A 17,977-nucleotide genomic window follows, 5' to 3' on the forward strand; every position below is an offset into this window, starting at 1 on the left:
TCCAAAGTCACACCTAGGGAATGTAGACTTGAATTTGAACTCACAGTCTGAGTCCTGGATCTACTCCAAGGCATTTGCTATATTCATTTACAAATGTCTACTCCTCTGTTATTTCTTCCTTTCTATTATTTCACATTGTAAAGATTTCTCTTTTATGAAATGTATGCTAGTAACTTTTATCATTCCATTATTATTTCTCCACTAAATCTTGAACCAACCAAAAGCATACAGGTTTTTGTTTTCAAAATTTATTTTTTAAATTAAAATCTCCCCAAGACAGAGCTAATAGAAAATAAAAAAAGAAAAGAAAATTTCCACTGGTCCCTCAGCCAAACACAAGCACTACGAACATTAGAGTAAATTTCTAATCTTTTTACTATGTGTAAGTTTTATAATATAATATTATATAAACTGTTTTGTTTTTTGAGGCAAGGTCTTGCTCTGTTGCCTGGGCTAGAGAGCAGAGGCGTCGTCACAGCTCACTGCAGTCTCAAACTCTTGGGCTCGGGAGATTGTTCTGTTTTAGCCTCCCTAATGGCTGGGACTACAGGTGTGCCCCACCATGCCCAGCTAATTTTATTATTTTTTTTTTTTTGTAGAGATGGGGTCTTGCCATGTTGCCCAGGCTGGTCTTAAACTCCTGGTCTCAAGTGATCCTCCCGCCTTGGCCTCCCAAAGTGCTAGGAATACACACATAAGCCACTGCGCCTGGCCAAACTGTTTTATCTCACTTTTAACATTATTTTATAGATTTTTTTCATGTTTTTCACATACTATTTAAATCTATCATTTTAATAGACTCAAAATATTCCACTGGGTTGACAGCCCACAGTCTATTTAACAATTTCCCTGCAGGTAGATGGTTAGGCTGTTTCCATGTGCTGGCACTGTTATCAGCAATAGTATAAATAACATGTCAGTGCATATCTTTGTGCCTAAAGATTTTTTTCATAATGAAGCTTTCCTTAGGTTAGAAGCCCAAGAACTGAATTATAGAGTCAAAGAATAAACATTTTAAGACTCTAGAAGTAAGACAGGTACTCTCTAAAAGGATTAAGTCTAATTAGATGCCAATTACCAGTCTGTATATGAAAATGTCATTTTATTGCATATTACCAGTACTAGTTATTTTTTAAAAAATCTTTGAAATTTTGTTCTATAAAAGGTATATGTAGCTATTAATCTGAACTATGTTTCTTTTATTATTAGTGAAGTTCAACTTTTCCCTTTCCTTGAACATTTCCAAATATTTATGGACTAAATATATTTCCTTTTTAACAAAATCGAATTTTTTTCTTAATTTGTACTGAATTCATTCTTTCCCTAATGTGAAAATAGTTATATTGTTAATTTTCATTGTGAACTAGCACAGGCTGCTAGCTCCTTCTTCTGCACCCCAACCTCGTACTTTGGTTGGAAAAAAGAGGGAGTCGATGGATCTGAGAAAGTAACAGCAAACACATGGGAGGCCCTGGGGAGACAGAAGCTGGCTGGGTCCCAGAATGGTGGATAGCAGCCCAGGGTGGAAAAGTGCTAGGTGCCAAGGGTTGAGAAAAGCATTTTGATTGCAGGCTTTTTTCTTCCACATACTACTCTGCATGTTACTTGCCATCAGCATGGAGAGACTGAGACACAGCAGTGCCAGCTCCGTGCCAGCCAGGGACTACGCGGGCACGTCGGAGCAGAGGGCATGGCTAGGGTGGGGAGCAGACAGCACAGGCTCAGGCAGCCTGCCTGCCCCTGAGAGTCCCTCCTCCCCTGCCCTCCCCATGCTGAGGTTCGATGACTCCTCAGGAAGATGAGCACTGGAAAAAGAGCAGCGTCTGGCGGAGGCAAGGAGGGCTCCCGAGGAGCCAGACCACTTGGAGGTGTGAGAGGTGGCAGTGGCAAAGTATATCCAATGGGTGATTTCCTTCTATGGCCCAAATTCACCAGCAAGGCTACAAATTAGGGCTTAGGCTTTAGCCTCTCCCACAAAGCACACATTATCAAATAGCCAATATCCCCAAGGCAGTATGAACCAGCAGAGAAAATGTTAAGACATTTGAAAAGTGCAACCACAATAAAGTAAACAAATCGAACAGCCTATGTGAAAATGAGTTAAAAAAGTCATGTGCAGGAAAACTTTTAACTTGTTTTCATAATATCTATTTTCAGGAAGAGAAGAGAGAAAACCAAGGGAATGAATGCGATCCCTTGGGCAGCAGTGTATGTGGGGAAGAAAAAAAGTGTGAGGACTGAGCCTGGGGTCACTCTCACTGAGAAGGAAAGATGTGGATGAGTCTGCAGAGGAGATTCTTAGGAAGCATCAGCCGGTGAGGTAAGAAGTGTGGAATTGTGGAAGTCAAGCGAAGAAAGTGTTTCAAGAAGAAAGGAGAGAGCAACAGCGTTTAATATTGCTGACAGGCCGAGGAACCCGACTACCCACTGGATGTGGCAATACAGACCTTGACAAATGCACTTCCAGTGGATTGCTGGAGATGAAGCCCAAATGGCATGGGTTCCAGGGTGGGAGGAGAGGAAGTGGACATAATGTGGGAAGATACCTCTCCTGCTATCAAGAGCAGCAGAGAAATCGCGTGGTAAGTGGTGGTGGGGAAATGAGATTTTCGTATTTGCGGTGAAATTATTTATACATAGTTTGAAAACATTGATAACGTTCAAAAACTAGGGCAATAGATAAATGCATTCAGCGATATTTTCCCATTTGTACTGTAACAGGTTATAGATGTAAATTTTAATCCAAGGTGATTATAAGGAAAGGCCCACTTGTCTTTTTATCTGAAAACTTAAGTCTGATAGTCTATTCCAAAGATGAGTCTTTAGTCTGTGCTTTTTCTTGGGGTTCTGGACACTCTTGTGTATCTAATGAGAGTTTTGAGCCCTCTTCCTAGAATATGTACATTAGCCACATGCACAAATCCTTTCATGGTATTTCAGGTAATATCACATTTCTCCTGAAGCCTAATAATAGACCCTTCTTAGAAATCCCAATTTGTCCATCATGACCTGGGATTTCATACTTATGTCTCAATACTGCGTGTGACTTAAGTATGGCTCTCTTTTGAAAAATTCTGTTAGTTTTCTACCAACTTTCTTCCTTTTCTATCTCTTTTGTCATTTCCAGATGTCCAAATCTCTGCTAAAGGCAAGACCTTAATAGTGGAGGTCCCTCAGGCCTTCCCTTGAGGCACCTCTGTGCATGTCGCCTCTGCTACCACTGAAAGCTCCCAGTGAGGTGTTGGATGCATCTCCCTCCTTATCAACACCACTATTCCCAATGCTACTGCTACAACTGTTTTCTCCCTGCAAAGGGAGTGGAAGCTGTGGTAGGTTGAATAGTGTCCCGCCAAAATTCACAGCTACTCAGAACCTCAGAATTTGACCTTATTCAGAAATAAGGTCTTTACAGATGTAATTAGCTAAGATGAGGTCATACTGGACTAGGGTTGGCCTAATTCCAATGACTTCTTTCTTATAAGAAGAGGAGAGAATACACAGAGACACACGGAGGAGGAGGAAGTGAATACGGAGGGAGAGGTTGGAGTTAGGCTGCCCCAAGCCAAGCAACTCCGGGAGCCGCAAGAAGTTGGAAGAGACAAAGAAGGATCTTCCTAGAGTCTTCAGGGGAACATGGCCGAGTCAACATCTTGATTTTGAATTTCTAGTCACCAGAACTGAATGGAGAGAATAAATTTCTGCTGTTTTAAGACACCAAGTTTGTAGTAATTTGTTATAGTGACCTAGAAAATGAATATAGCATTTTTAAGTAAAAAGACCATGACAACATTTAAACAGCAGTCCCTAACCTTTTGGGCACCAGGGACCAGTTTCATGGAAGACAATTTTTCCATGGATGGGGGGCGAGAGGGCAGCAGAGCTCTGAGGCCTGGTCCCTTACAGGCCACAGACTAGTACCAGTCCCGGAGGTTGGGGACTGCAGATTTAAAACGTTGAAACAAACTCTTCACAGGGCACTCACCTGGCTTCTCGTAGTCATCTTGCCATTTCAGTTCAGGAAGCAATCAACAAATGAATGTCACTGTCACACTACGGTTGGTGACCTCCAGTCTCTCACTCACCTGTCAGAAGTCATTGTTTCCCCATATGTAGAGTTTTAAGTATCAAATCTCTCGATCTTTTCCTTAATGGAGTATGGCTTTTTGTCATAATAAAAAAATGTTTTCTCCATCCCCAGGCAGATAAAAATGTCAACGTATTTCTTTGAGTGCTTTTGTGGTTTCACTTTTTCAGTAATGATGATGATGGTGATGATGATAGCAGCTACGTTTAAATAGCACTTGTATCTGCCAACCACTATTCCAGCCCTTTTCATGTGTTAACTCATTTAATCTCATAATAATCTATTAACTCATTTAATCCTCACAACAATCCTGTGAGGCAGGTACTATTATCATACCCATTTAATGAAACTGAGGCCAAAAGTGGGTAAGTAACTTGCCCAAGGTCACATAACCGGTGACTGGGTAAAATGGGATGCAAACCCAGGCTAATACCAGAGTGTATGCGCACAACTTAATGCTGCTTCTTAAGGAATTCCAATTTAAATATTTTATCCATCTGAATTTATTTTGGTTTAAAGCTTTTGGTCCTAAATGTTTGGCCAACCATTCCAATACATATTAAATATTCTATTTTTATCCCACAGATATAAAATGCCATCATTATCATGTACTAAACCCTCATTCCTACTTGAATCTGTTTCTGAATTCTCTACTCTGTTCCATTTCATTCCTGTAACAGATGTTAACTCTTTATATAATGGGGATATTATTAGCCTTTTATCTTTCCTATTTGTTACAAATATTTTGTCACATATTTTTTTAATGTGGTCATAAAAATTCCTTCCAGCTTTCTTTTACTGCTTCAGAGTTCAAGAAATTTGATAAGTATCAACTTCTATTCTTAATTTTTCTATGAGATAAAAAAATATTTAGCATATATTTAGTCTATTTGCAGTTCATTTGGTGTATCATAAAATAATCTGAGTAAATTTTTTAAGCCTGTATGCTTAGAGAGAGTTTTTTTTCCCTATTTTAAAAATTTTAGTAAAATACATATAACATCTAATTTACCATCTTAACCATTTTTAAGTGTACAGTTCAGTGGTATTAAATAGATTCATAATGTCGTACAGCTATCACCAGCATCCATCTCCACAACTCTTTTCATCTTATAAAGCTGAAACTCTATCCCATTAAATAATAATTCCCCATCCCTTCTCTCCCCAGGTCCAACCACCATTCTACTGTCTGTCCCTATGATTTTGACGACTCATATAAGTGGAATCATACAGTATTTGTCCTTTTGCGACCGGCTTATTTCACTTAGCATTAAGTCTTACAGGTTCATCCATGTTGGAGAATGTACCAGAATTTCCTATCTTTTTAAAGCTATGTAATATTCCATTGTATGTATATATATAGCACATTTTGCTTATCCATACATCTGTAGATGGACACTTGGATTGCTTTCATGTTTTAGCTATTGTGAATAATGAATGCTATATGAATGCAGGTATACAGATATCTCTGAGGCCTTGCTTTAAATTCTTTTGGTTGTATACCCAGAAGTAGAATTGCTGAACCATATGGTATCTATTTTCATATTTTTTAGGAATTGCCATACTGTTTTCCATAGCAGCTGTACCGTTTTACATTCCCACCAACAGTGCACAAGGCTTCCAATTTCTCCACATCCTTGCCAACACTTTTTATTTTCTGGTTTTTTGATAGCGGTCCTGATGGGTGTGAGATGGCATCTTGTTTGATTTGCATTTCCTTAATGATTAGTGATGTTGAGCATAGTTTTATGTGCTTATTGTTGATTTGTTTATCTTCTTTGGAGAAATGTCTATTCAAGTCCTTTGCCCATTTTTTAATTGGGTTGTCTGGTTTTTGTTGTTGAATTTTAGGAGTTCTCTATATATGAGAGCTGCCTGGAAAGTAAACACCCATGTAACCGTATTTGTTATATTAACAATGGCTGGATACTTTCTGGACAGCCCTTGTATTCTGGATATTAATCCTTTATCAGGCCGGGCGTGGTGGCTCACGCCTGTAATCCTAGCACTCTGGGAGGCCGAGGTGGGCAGATCGTTTGAGCTCAGGAGTTCGAGACCAGCCTGAGCAAGAGCGAGACCCCATCTCTACTAAAAATAGAAAGAAATTATATGGACAGCTAAAAATATATATAGAAAAAATTAGCCGGGCATGGTGGTGCATGCCTGTAGTCCCAGCTACTCGGGAGGCTGAGACAGGAGGATCACTTGAGCTCAGGAGTTTGAGGTTGCTGTGAGCTAGGCTGACGCCACGGCACTCACTCTAGCCTGGGCAACAGAGTGAGACTCTGTCTCAAAAAAAAAAAAAAAAAAAAAATCCTTTATCAGATATATGACTTGCAAATATTTTCTCCCATTTTGTGGGTTGCCTTTTTACTCTGTTGATAGTATCTTTTGATGCAGAAAAATTTTTAATTTTCATGAAGTATAATTTGCCTGTTTTTGTTATTATTACCTGTGCCTTTGGTGTCCAAGAAAGTATCACCAAATCCAATGTCATAAAACTTTTGTCCTATGTTTTCTTTTAAGAGTTTTATAGTTATAGCTCTTAGGTTTAGGTCTTTGATCCATTTTGAGTTAGTTTTTGTATATGGTCTTAGGTAGGGGTCCAACTTCATTCTTTTGCATGTGGATATCCAGTTTTCCCAAAACCATTCGTTTAAAAAAGACTGTCCTTTTCCCATTGAATGATCTTGGGACTCTTGTCAAAAATCATTTGACCATATACACAAGGATTTGTTTCTGGGTTCCCTATCAATTCCATTGGCCTATATGCCAGTCTTTATGCCAGTACCACACTGTTTTGACTACTACAGCTTTGTGGTAAGTTTTGAAATCAGGAAGTATGAGTCCTCCGGCTTTGTTGTTCTTTTTTAAGATTGGACTATTTGGGGTCCCTTGAGAGTCTGTATGAATTTTAGGATAGGTGTTTCTATTTGCGCAAAAAAGCCATGTTTGGGATTTTGATAGGGGTTGCACTGAAATCTGTTTATCACTTTGAGTAGTACTGACAACTTAATATTAAGTCTTCCAATCCATGAATATGGGATGTGCTTCCATTTATTTACATCTTCTTCAATTTCCTTCAGCATGTTTTCTAGTTTTCACTGTCCAAGACTTTCATCTCCTTGGTTAACTTCATTCCAAAGTATTTTATTTTTTTGATGCTATTGTAAATGGAATTGTTTTCATAATTTCCTGTTTGGATTGTTCACTGTTAGTATATAGAAATGCAACAAATTTTTGTGTGTTGATTTTGTATCTTGCTACTTTGCTGAATTCATTTATTAGTTCTAACAGCTTTTTTGTTGAATCTTTAGCATTTTCTACACATAAATCACATCATCTGCAAAGAAATCATTTTATTACTTCTTATCAATTTGGATGCTATTTATTTCTTCTCCTTGTCTAATTGATCTGTCTTGAACTTCCAGTACTGTGTTGAATAGAAGTAAAAATGGGAATCTTTGTCTTGTTCCTGATCTTAGAAAAAAAGCTTTCAGTCTTTCACCATTGAGTATGATGTTTGTTGTGGGTTTTTTGTATATGACTTTTATTATGTTGTGATAGTTGCCTTCTATTCCTAGTTAGTTGAGTGTTTCTATCAGGAAAGCATGTTGAATTTTGTTAAATGCTTTTTTGCATCAATTGAGATAATTATGAGTTTTTTCTTTCACTTTGTTAATGTGGTGTGTTATGTTGATTGATTTTCACATATTGAATCATCCTCACATTCCAGGAATAAATCCCACTTGGTCATGGTATAGAATCCTTTTAATATGCTGCTGAATCAATTTGCTAGCATTTTGTTGAGGATTTTTGCATTAATGCTCATAAGAGTTTGGTCTAAAGTTTTCTTTTCTTGTAGTGTCAATGTCTGGCTTTGGTTAACAGGGTAATAGTGGCCTCAAAGAATGCGTTAGGAAGTGTTCCCTCCTCTTCAGTTTTTTGGAAAAGTTTCAGAAGGATTGGTGTTAGTTTTTCTTTAAATGTCTGACAGAATTCACCAGTGAATCCATCAGATTCAGGGCTTTTCTTTATTGACTGATTTTTGATCACTGATTCAATCTCCTTAGTAGTTATAGATCTATTCAGACTTCCTGTTTATGATTTAGTCTTGGTAGGTTTTGGGTTTCTAGAAATTCGTCTGTTTCATCTAGGTTATTCAATTTGTTGGCATACAATTATTCATAATACTCTCTTATAATTCTTTTTATTTTTGTAGAATCAGTAGCAATGCCCTTGTTTTCATTTTTGATTTCAGCAATTTGAGTCTTCTCTCTTTTTTACTTAGTCCATCTAAGGTTTGTCACTTTGTTAATCTTTTCAAAAAGCCAGTTTTTAATTTCATTGATTTTTATATTCTTGATTTTATTTATCTCTATTCTAATCTTTATTATTTGTTTCCTTCTGCTAGCTTTCGGTTAAGTTTGTTCTTTTACTAGTTCCTTAAGTTGTAAAGTTAGGCTGTTGACTCGAAATCTTTCTTATGTTTTAATGTAAGATTTTATAGCTATATATTTCCCCCTTAGCAATGTTTTTGCTGTGTCTCATGTTTTGGTTTGTTGTATTTTCATTTTCAAGTCTCTAAGAATTTTCTAATTTCCCTTGTGATTTCTTATTTGATCCATTGATTATTTAAGACTGTGTTGCTTAAATTCTACAATTTTGTTAATTTTCTAGTTTTACTTTTACTGATTTCTAACTTCATCCTGGGGTGGCCTGATAGTTTATATGATATTAATCTTTTTAAATCTATTGAGACTTAACTTGTGGCCTAAATTATGGTCTCTCCTAGAAAATATCCCATGTGCGCTTGAGAAGAATGTATATGTTGTTGTTGGGTAGAATGTTCTGTGTATGTCTGTTACAAAATTCAATTACATACAAAATCTCTGCTCCTTTAGCAGCTCCATATCCACCCTTTTTGGTTGTTGATGTCACAAAATTATATCCTTATACCTTTTGCGTCCCAAAACATACACTAATATATTTTAATGCATTAGTCTCTTAAATTATACAGAAAACAAAATGTAGAGTTACAAACCAAAGTTACAATAATACCAGTTTTTAAAATAGTTTTTTAAATGTATTAGTCTCTTAAGTCATGTAGAAAATAAAGAGTTAAAAAACATTTGACAATAATACTAGCTTTTATAATTGCCCATGTATTTACCTTTAATGAGATCTTTATTTCTTCATATAGCTTAGAGTTACCATCCAGTGTCTTTTCAGTTCACCCTGCAGTACTCCCTTGTGCATTTCTTGCAGGGCAGGTCTAGTTTGTAAATGAAACTTCCTCAGCTTTCATTTATCTAAGAATGCCTTAATTTCTCCCTCATTTTTGAAGGACAGTTTTGCAAGATATAGGAACCTTAGTTGACAGGCTTTTTTTTTTTTTCTTTTTCTTTTAGGACTTTGAATTTATTGCTTTCTGGCCTCCAAAATTTATGCTGAGAAATCTGCTGATAATCTTACTGAAGATCCTTTGTATGTGATGAGAGATTTCATTTTTATCTGTAAACAACTCTGTTGTCCTTCAAACCAATGCCATGTCACTGAGTCCATGTAATGGCCTATAAAACCCTTACCCACACCTCTAATTCATTTAGGTGATACCAAACTTTGTTTCATTCTCTATGCTAAACCTATTTTTTACCTCCATCATGGACCATGCTTAGGGAATGCAGCAAGCAGAGAATGACTGGGGAACCAACACTGGCCCCTGAGGAGCTGAACACTTCTCACATGGAGGAGCTGCAATTCTAACATGAATGCTGTGGAATTTACACAAAGAGAAAATCATAACTATTCTCTTCCTCTAACACTAATCTTAAAGTCCTTGGCCAAGTCTCACTGAAATCTTGGCCTAAAGCATAAGGTGGTGGCCCTTTGAATTCTGGAGGTCCTCGTAGCAGGAAGGAATAAGATTGTCTTAGGACTCACTGCAAAAACTTCCAGGAGGGCTCCAGGCCAGGAATGAAGCAATTTCCCACCTTCCCTGCTTGGCTAACTCCCTGCTCTACTTGGAGCTAAGTACTTTGTTTCCTGGTCTGATAACCCTAATCCTTGGCTTCCCCAAACCTCACTTATCAGAGAGAGGCAGTTTTTCTTTTACTCATTCAGAAAAACAAAAAAACAAAAAAAAATTTTTTTAAATTCTTAGAGTGTGGAAAGAACTTTAGGTTAAATAGGCCAGACTTCACACCTTAGCTTTACTACTTGTTGGCTATATGAAATCAGCCTTATTAGTTTACTTTGTGGAGCTTCAGGTACCTCAGCAGTTAAAGGGAGATAATACCTATTTTCCAAAGCTATACTTTATATAAAGCATATCCATCCTCTCTCCTCTTTACTTTCAGTTAATATTCAGCCACCACATGTTCCAGGGCTTCAAAGTTGGTTGGCAACCTGCCCCACTGCACATCAACACCACCTTCTCCTGTCCCCAAAGAAAACACCAAACAGAAATCCACACAAAAAATAACATCAATATATAAGAATACATATTGTATGATTCTGTCTGTATGATATTCAAGGAAAAACAAAACTATGCTGACAGAAATCACAGATGGGGTAAGGGTGGTAGTTCAATTGACTGGAAAGGGGCATAAAAGAACTTTCTGTGATGATGAAAATGTTCTATAACTGTATGGAGTGGTTACATAAGAATATATAATTGTCAAAACACACCAAACTAACACTTAAGATAACTAACACAGAATGGGAGAAAATATTTGCAAACCATATGTCTGATAAGGGGTTAATATCCAAAATAAACAGGAACTCAAATAATTCAATAGCAAGAAACAACCCGATTAAAAGGTGGGTGAAGGACTTGAACAGACATTTCTCAAAAGAAACCATAAAAAAGGCTAACAGATCCATGAAAAAGTGCTCACTAATCATTAGGGAAATGCAAATTAAAACAACCATGAGATATCACCTCACACCTGTTAGAATGGCTATTATCAAAAAGATGAAAGATAACAAGTGTTGGGAGAGTACAGAGAAAAGGGAAACTCTTGTCCATTGTTGGTAGCAGAGTAAATTAGTACAGCCATTATGGAAAATGGTATGGAGGGTCCTCAAAAAACTAAAAATAGAGCTACTATCTGATCCAGCGGTCCTGCTTCTGCATATATATCTAAAGGAACTGACATCACGATGTGAAGAAATATCTGTACTTCCATGTTCATTGCAGCATTCTTCACAATACCCAAGATATGGAATCAACCTAAGTGTTCATCAATGATGGAATAGGTCAAGAAAATGTGGAATATATATATGCACAATGGAATACTATTCTGACTTTTAAAAGAAGGAGATTCTGATATTCAAGACAGTGTGGATGAACCTGTGGACATTATGCTAAGTGAAATAAGCCAGGCACAGAAAGACAAATACTGCATGATCTCGCTTATATGTGGAATCTAAAAAAGCTGAACTCATAGAAGTAGAGAACAGAATGACAGGTGTGGGGTGGGAGTCGGGAAGGGGGGGAATGGGAGTTGTTGGGTCAAGGGTACGAAGTTTCAGAGAGAAGAAATAAGTTTGAGATCTACTGTACAACAGAGTGACTACGGTAAAAAATAATGTATTGAATATTTCAAAATAACAGAGTAATGTCTCGCCATAAAAATGATAGGTAACCAAGGTGATGGATATGTTAATTAGCCTGATCTAATCACTCCACGTTGTATACCTGTATCAAAATGACATTGTACCCTATAAAGGTATATAATTATTAATTGTCAATTAAAAGCATTATTTTTTGAAAATTAAGACATGGAGAAAAGAGAAAGAAAATGGTAAAGGTAGTATCCACTCATTCTCTAATTACAAATAGTGGGGAAAAAACAATAATCTGTAGCTAATTTACCCCATGTCTGTATTAAAATGAGTATAAATTTGGATATTCTCACACACATACAAATTTAAGTGACAATAATCCACATCCATAAAGAAGTAGAAAAAGACTAGATAAAAAGAGAATTTTAAAGCAAATTAAAATAGAATGGGGTCTGGTAGTGTCTCACATAAGAATATGAGAGATTTTTTTCAAAGACAACTGTTGCTAAACATGAGGAGTCAAATTAAGTAATATTTTTTTTACCTAGGATAAAAATACTCCAGGCAAGCTATCAATTGTCTCGGTGTACCTTGACCCATTGGAGAAAAGCCTGATGATGACAGAACGCCTGAGCCTATCACGAGCCATCACGGCTTCCTTTCAATGACAACTTAACCACCACAGAGTGATTCTGCCCACATCTAGACGGTGCCAGCAGAATTCTATGACACTTCTAAAGAGAGCCACTGCCAGAGCCCAGCACAAAGATAACTCTTTTTTGATATAAATGCCAGAGTTATCTCCACCGGTATCTACCACTGTGACTACCAGTAGATTATTCTAAATGTCACCTCTTTCCCCATACATTTATGGACACTCAAGTACAGCAGTATTATCTAAACATCAGCAAGAATTTTTTTCATACTAAACTGGGAGCATGGGGGTGGTAAGAAAAAGGAAATTTAAGTAGAATTCTTCAAGACATTTTCAGTTATTGTAACTGCAAGAGGTAAGAATGATCCAGGCTGAACTTATTATATTCTAAATCATCTTCAGTAAAGAAACTGCTTCATGTTTTTCTTGCCTTTATTTTGGAATACATGAGTTAGCAGGAAGATTTGGTATATTGATATACCTAAGTCAACTAAAATCAGCATTATCTTGATGACTTTATAACTCTTTATGATGTGCAAGTAACAGTTTTTCAAAGCAATCTTTGTCTGATACAGTTAGTTCTTTAAAACAAGGAAGTAAGACACATGTTAATACATACATTACAGAGTCAGACATAGGTTAGGATAGAACAAAACTATCCCACTCAGTTGTGGGACAATTAAATGAGCTAATACATGTAAAGTGCTTAGGACAGTTTCTGACACACAACAAGCCATCAACAAATGTTAGTTATTGTTATTTTACCAAGTCCCACTTTGACCTGCTCTATGTATGTGCCTTGGGAAGCAGGGGAAAATAAATGAGGGATAAAATAGAAAAGCCCCCTTCCTTTCATGCTTACATACCATAACCCGCACAAGTCCATCTCTTATTGGGGGAGAAGAGCCTATACCTAGCCACTTAAATTCCTTTTATTGGCACTCCTACTGGTGCCAAGCATGAAAGGATGATCAGGATTTTCTCAGGATCCCAAAACCATCCTGATGAGCCAATTGTTACTAATCCTTAGCAGATATGAAGGATTACTGCGCATGAAAGTATAGATTTAACCCACAGTAGTGAGAGGGGAAATCCCACTCACATCAGAAAGAAAAGCAGATTGTTAGAAATTGGAGGCACATAACAGATTAATGGGATCAGACTGACCCAGGAAGCCAATTCTAAGACAATGAAGGGAGAGACGACACAGCCAAGCAGTCAGCAGCAGCGCCAGTAGGATAGGAAAGCAGACTGACAACTTGGGGAATCCCCCTGCCTAGCTTATTAGGAAGAAGGGGAGCTCCACACTTCTTTTTGACTTGGTAGATAAGCTTATTCAGCCTAGCCCTAGAGGACTCTTTAAGGTCCCTTCTTGTTCTGACAGTGTGTGATTCTAAAGAATGCTGGAATTAAGCCAGAGATGATAATGTCTAAATGAGAAGTGTTGGATTTGAGTGTTTCATGTACATTTTTTTAATGTGAAAGAAAACAACAGAATTTATTTCAAGTGTAAGATGAAATATACTGCCAATGTACATTATTCACATTCTCCCTGAGATTTTAACAGGTTTCAGAAATCTTTCTTCGTAAAGAAAGATCTTCTTAAAAGTCACAATTGAAGGGAACAAGAGATAAGCACTATCCTCAGTGGTTGGCAACATACTCAGACCTGTCCAGAGTCGCAGCAGGGCCCTTTGCCAAAGGCCAAGAGCAGAAGAGAAAGGACTGTCTCAATGGAGAATTTCACTTGTGTGAACAGGACAAGCACTGCTCTGCCAGGAGACAGTGCAAGTAGATTTTCTAGGGCCCCCATCCTCTCTAGGATGCTTCCATTCATGTTTTATGTAATCTTTACACTGTAAAAGTCAAGTCCCTTCTTTCTATAATGGATGCTTAATGTACAATATTTAAAAGGGACAAAAAAAAAAAAGAGAGAAAGAAATAAAAGAAGTCTTGTTCAATGTCCAGTAACTGGCAAAAAAAGAAAAAGAGAAGTAATTGAGGGGTCAACATAGGGGTATATGGTTTTACTTGAAGCCACAGATCATTCAAATGAATTGCTTAGAACCTGAGCCTTAAAATAACTTGGCCAATTATATGGCTGGGCTTGCAAGACCATGTACACAAGCTGAGAGCTGGGGCTGTAAGACAGGGCCCAGATAAGCTAAACTGAGAACAACTGGGGTACAGATAATAAGTCATAAGACCGGTGAGATATTATCACATATTAGATATTATTTCTGTTTTTGCACAATTTCAAATTTATCATTTTAGATAGTATATGTTGATTATTACAAATAAAGTGTTAAATTTTCTAGCCCACTGACTTCATAATCCATAAGCTCCTGCATACCCCTTTGTATACTGTCTTCAACCACAATTAAACACAAAACATCTTGTTTATTTAATCTTTTGGATGACAAACATAGTGGCTTTAAATCTCCCACATTTTCTGAAAGGATAACTTCATTTAACCAAAAAGAAGACCATCTCATTAAACATTGCAAAAAAAAAAAATGTTAGCCATCCTCTCTGTTATTTATATCATCTGAAAGTATGCAGTAAGTGTTTGTTAAATGAATGAATAAATCAAGTGTGGGATTTACTCCGGCTATTACAAATCACAGAATACATTGAGATACCGAAAGAAATAAGTAACACAAATGGCATTCTATTTAGTTTCTGCAAGCTGACTATATATATATAAGCCACATAGCAGATTTTCATAACTGAGTCATAGTAACATTCAGTTTATGACTGTACAAACACATTTGCTGTTGGAATGCCAGAATTTTGTAAAACTAAAAATATTTGACTAGAGAAAAAACTCTTTTCATATATTAACGTGTTTAACAAAATTTTCTTGTGCACATTCAAGGATATACCATATAATCAAGAATCAATATCAAACGCAAACCGAAATAACAAAATAGAAATACCCTACCTGAACATCTTTGTATTTGTCTCGTAAGTCCAAGAGCCGGTGATAAGCTTTAATGGCTTCTGAAAATTCCCCAATGTCAGTGCTGGTAAGGATATAGTTTTCCCAAATTTGCCAATGTTCGTAGTTACACTTGAGAGCTTCTTGTAAAGTCCTAAAAGCTTTTACTCTGTTGAAGGTCAAATTTTAAAGAGAGCGATAGTGAACACTTTTTATCAGGCTAAACCACAGCTAAATGTATAAAATGCTAATATGGACTGTCAGTCCTTATAAAGTTCATGTTAATAAATAGAATTAGAGACCCAAACAACCCAAAAGCACCTCAAATTCTCCTACAAAATTCAATGACAGACCCTGTGGTATACATAGCATACATACAGAGAATTCCTTCCCTAATCTATTTACTGGTAACAAGGACATTATTTTCTAACTGACTATCAATCCCAGTATCACCCCAGGAGAAGGCTCACTCAAGTTCCAGACTTGGAGTCAGAGTGGCCAAGCAAGTTCAAGTGCAAACCTGCAAGCAAATAGTAAGCATGGCAGTAGTGAAGGGACCAGAGGTTAGGAGGTAAAAACAAAACCAAAAATTCCTCATATTCTAAATGATTCTAAGAACCAAAATTCTACAAACTGTAGAAAAAAATCTATACTAAGAAGGACTGTCAACAAAATTAACCAACAGGACATGAATTGACTAACAATAAAATTAATTCTAAGGAATGATCTATCAAAGTATTTAAATAAATACATTCATTTAGAATACTGAAAGAAACAAAGAAATAATTTTCATTTAAAATAAGTAGAAATTTGGGAAATAATAACAGGTAAAAATGAAATAACAAGGAGATATGAATAAAAGCTAACTGGAAATTTTAGAATTGAAAGAGACATTAAAACAATAACAGTCAAAAAACCTCAACAGGCGACAAAAACTAGACTGCATATAGTCAAAGAGAAACTGGTGAACTGGAAGATAATAGTGAGGCGTTCACACAAAAAATATCAGGGGCATAAAGACACAGAGGCTCAGATATACATCTGATAGACGTTCCAGAGTAAACAAATGCAAAGCCTGGCAGGATGCTATATACCGAAAAGACAATAGCTGAGTATTTTCTAGAATTGAACAAAGATCTAAATTCTATGATCAAAAGTATATTTCACATACTGAGCATTATAAAAAAAAGATAAACCAACACTTAGACATATTGTGTGAAATTTAGGAAAGATATTCCTAAAGCCTCCAAAGGAATGACAATTAGAAAACAGCAGATATTTCATCAGTAACAAGATGACAAAAGACAATAGAATACTACTTTTAAGGTGCTGAGTGATAATAATTGTCAGTCTAAAATTCTATAACCAGCTAAAGTTACCTCTCAAGAGTAAATGCAAAAATGAAACATTTTTAGATGTACAAATGCTAAGAGAGTTTACCACCTACTGACCCTAACTAAAAGAACTACCTAAAGGATCTCTTCTTGCAAAAATAAAGTGGAATTAAAAAAAAAAAAAAAAAAAAAGAAAGGAAACATGTCCTCAAATTCAGCCATAAATTGTTTCCATAAGATTTTTTTTTCTTTTTTTCCTTTCCCTACACCACCCCACCCCTACCTCCCATGTAATAGCAACTGCCTTCAATAGTGGTGGACTGAGACTCCCCAGTTCTCCCACCCATAGGAGGGGTGGAGATGAAGTTATCCTACTGGAAAAGAACTCAGCAAGCAGCAGTCACCATGAAAACTGTCCTTTTTCCTATGTGTCCTCCCGTCTTCTAATCACAATTTCCTGGCTTCAGAATTGTTCAATGAATTCTTTTTTGGTAAATATAGCTTCTTTATAAGGTGCTTCATTTCAGGGTACTACCCACCATGGTAGAGATTTTGCACTATGAAAGTCATATCTGAAGATAGGAAATTTTCCCAAGGGGACTGGTAGGGATATGATATCTAGGAGAATCAGATCAAACAGTGAAAAGGGCACTTTAGTGAAGAATCTTGTAATGACAAAGGGATAACACAGATAGTTTAATGGGCCATTTTAAGGCATGAATAGGATGCTTTTGAGAGGAGCAGTAATAATTTACCTCTGAAGTAACAATCTCATTGGCCATGTCTGGAGCGGTAGCAAAGAAAGGAAAGAGTTAAAAGGCAAGAATAAAGGAATGATTTAACTCTGACCTTACAACCCCACTTTTACACAGAAACCTATTCATGGAGCTGCAGGAAGGCAAGAAAGTATCAAAAAGAGGTTGAGAAACAATATGCAAGAACCTCTAAGAGAGAAAGCAGAATTCCTAACATTACTGGGCCAGAAGACAAGGTAGAGTATCAAAAATTTCACTACATACAAACTTATCTGGGTTACCAGAAAAACTTACTGAGATCATTCCAGAACTATGACAGGGATTTCCCCAGCCCATTGCTTTAAACCAGAAAGGTCTCCAGTGAGTTTTAACACAATCAGTTGCAATCAAGAACATAATATTATCTTCCGAAGAGAATGGTAGAACAAACAGTACTTTATTTATGTAGTCTGTCATCCAAGAGCAGAGGAAGCATTTCATGATCTCAATGTAATATGGATTTAATGATGTCTTCAGAACTCTCGTGTGATTCCACAAAGAAAAATTAAATTAAGTTTGAAAATAAGGCCAAATAAAAAAGGAAATATATCCTTCCTTTAATTAATTAATTTATTAAAACTCTGGCAACAGCCGTCCTTG

At 36.7% G+C, this 17,977-nt stretch overlaps 1 protein-coding gene across 1 annotated transcript in view; it reads right to left on the bottom strand.

The window, feature by feature from the left end:
- TTC27 (tetratricopeptide repeat domain 27) overlaps positions 1 to 17,977 on the bottom strand; it is a 146,187-nt gene that overhangs the window by 14,161 nt on the left and 114,049 nt on the right. The window contains exon 16 of the mRNA XM_069494121.1: positions 15,253 to 15,418. Within this exon, the coding sequence (XP_069350222.1) occupies positions 15,253 to 15,418 (166 nt within the window). The remainder of the gene's footprint in view (positions 1 to 15,252; positions 15,419 to 17,977) is intronic.

Source organism: Eulemur rufifrons, chromosome 19 (genome assembly GCF_041146395.1).
Source record: "Eulemur rufifrons isolate Redbay chromosome 19, OSU_ERuf_1, whole genome shotgun sequence".
Classification (NCBI taxonomy): domain Eukaryota; kingdom Metazoa; phylum Chordata; class Mammalia; order Primates; family Lemuridae; genus Eulemur; species Eulemur rufifrons.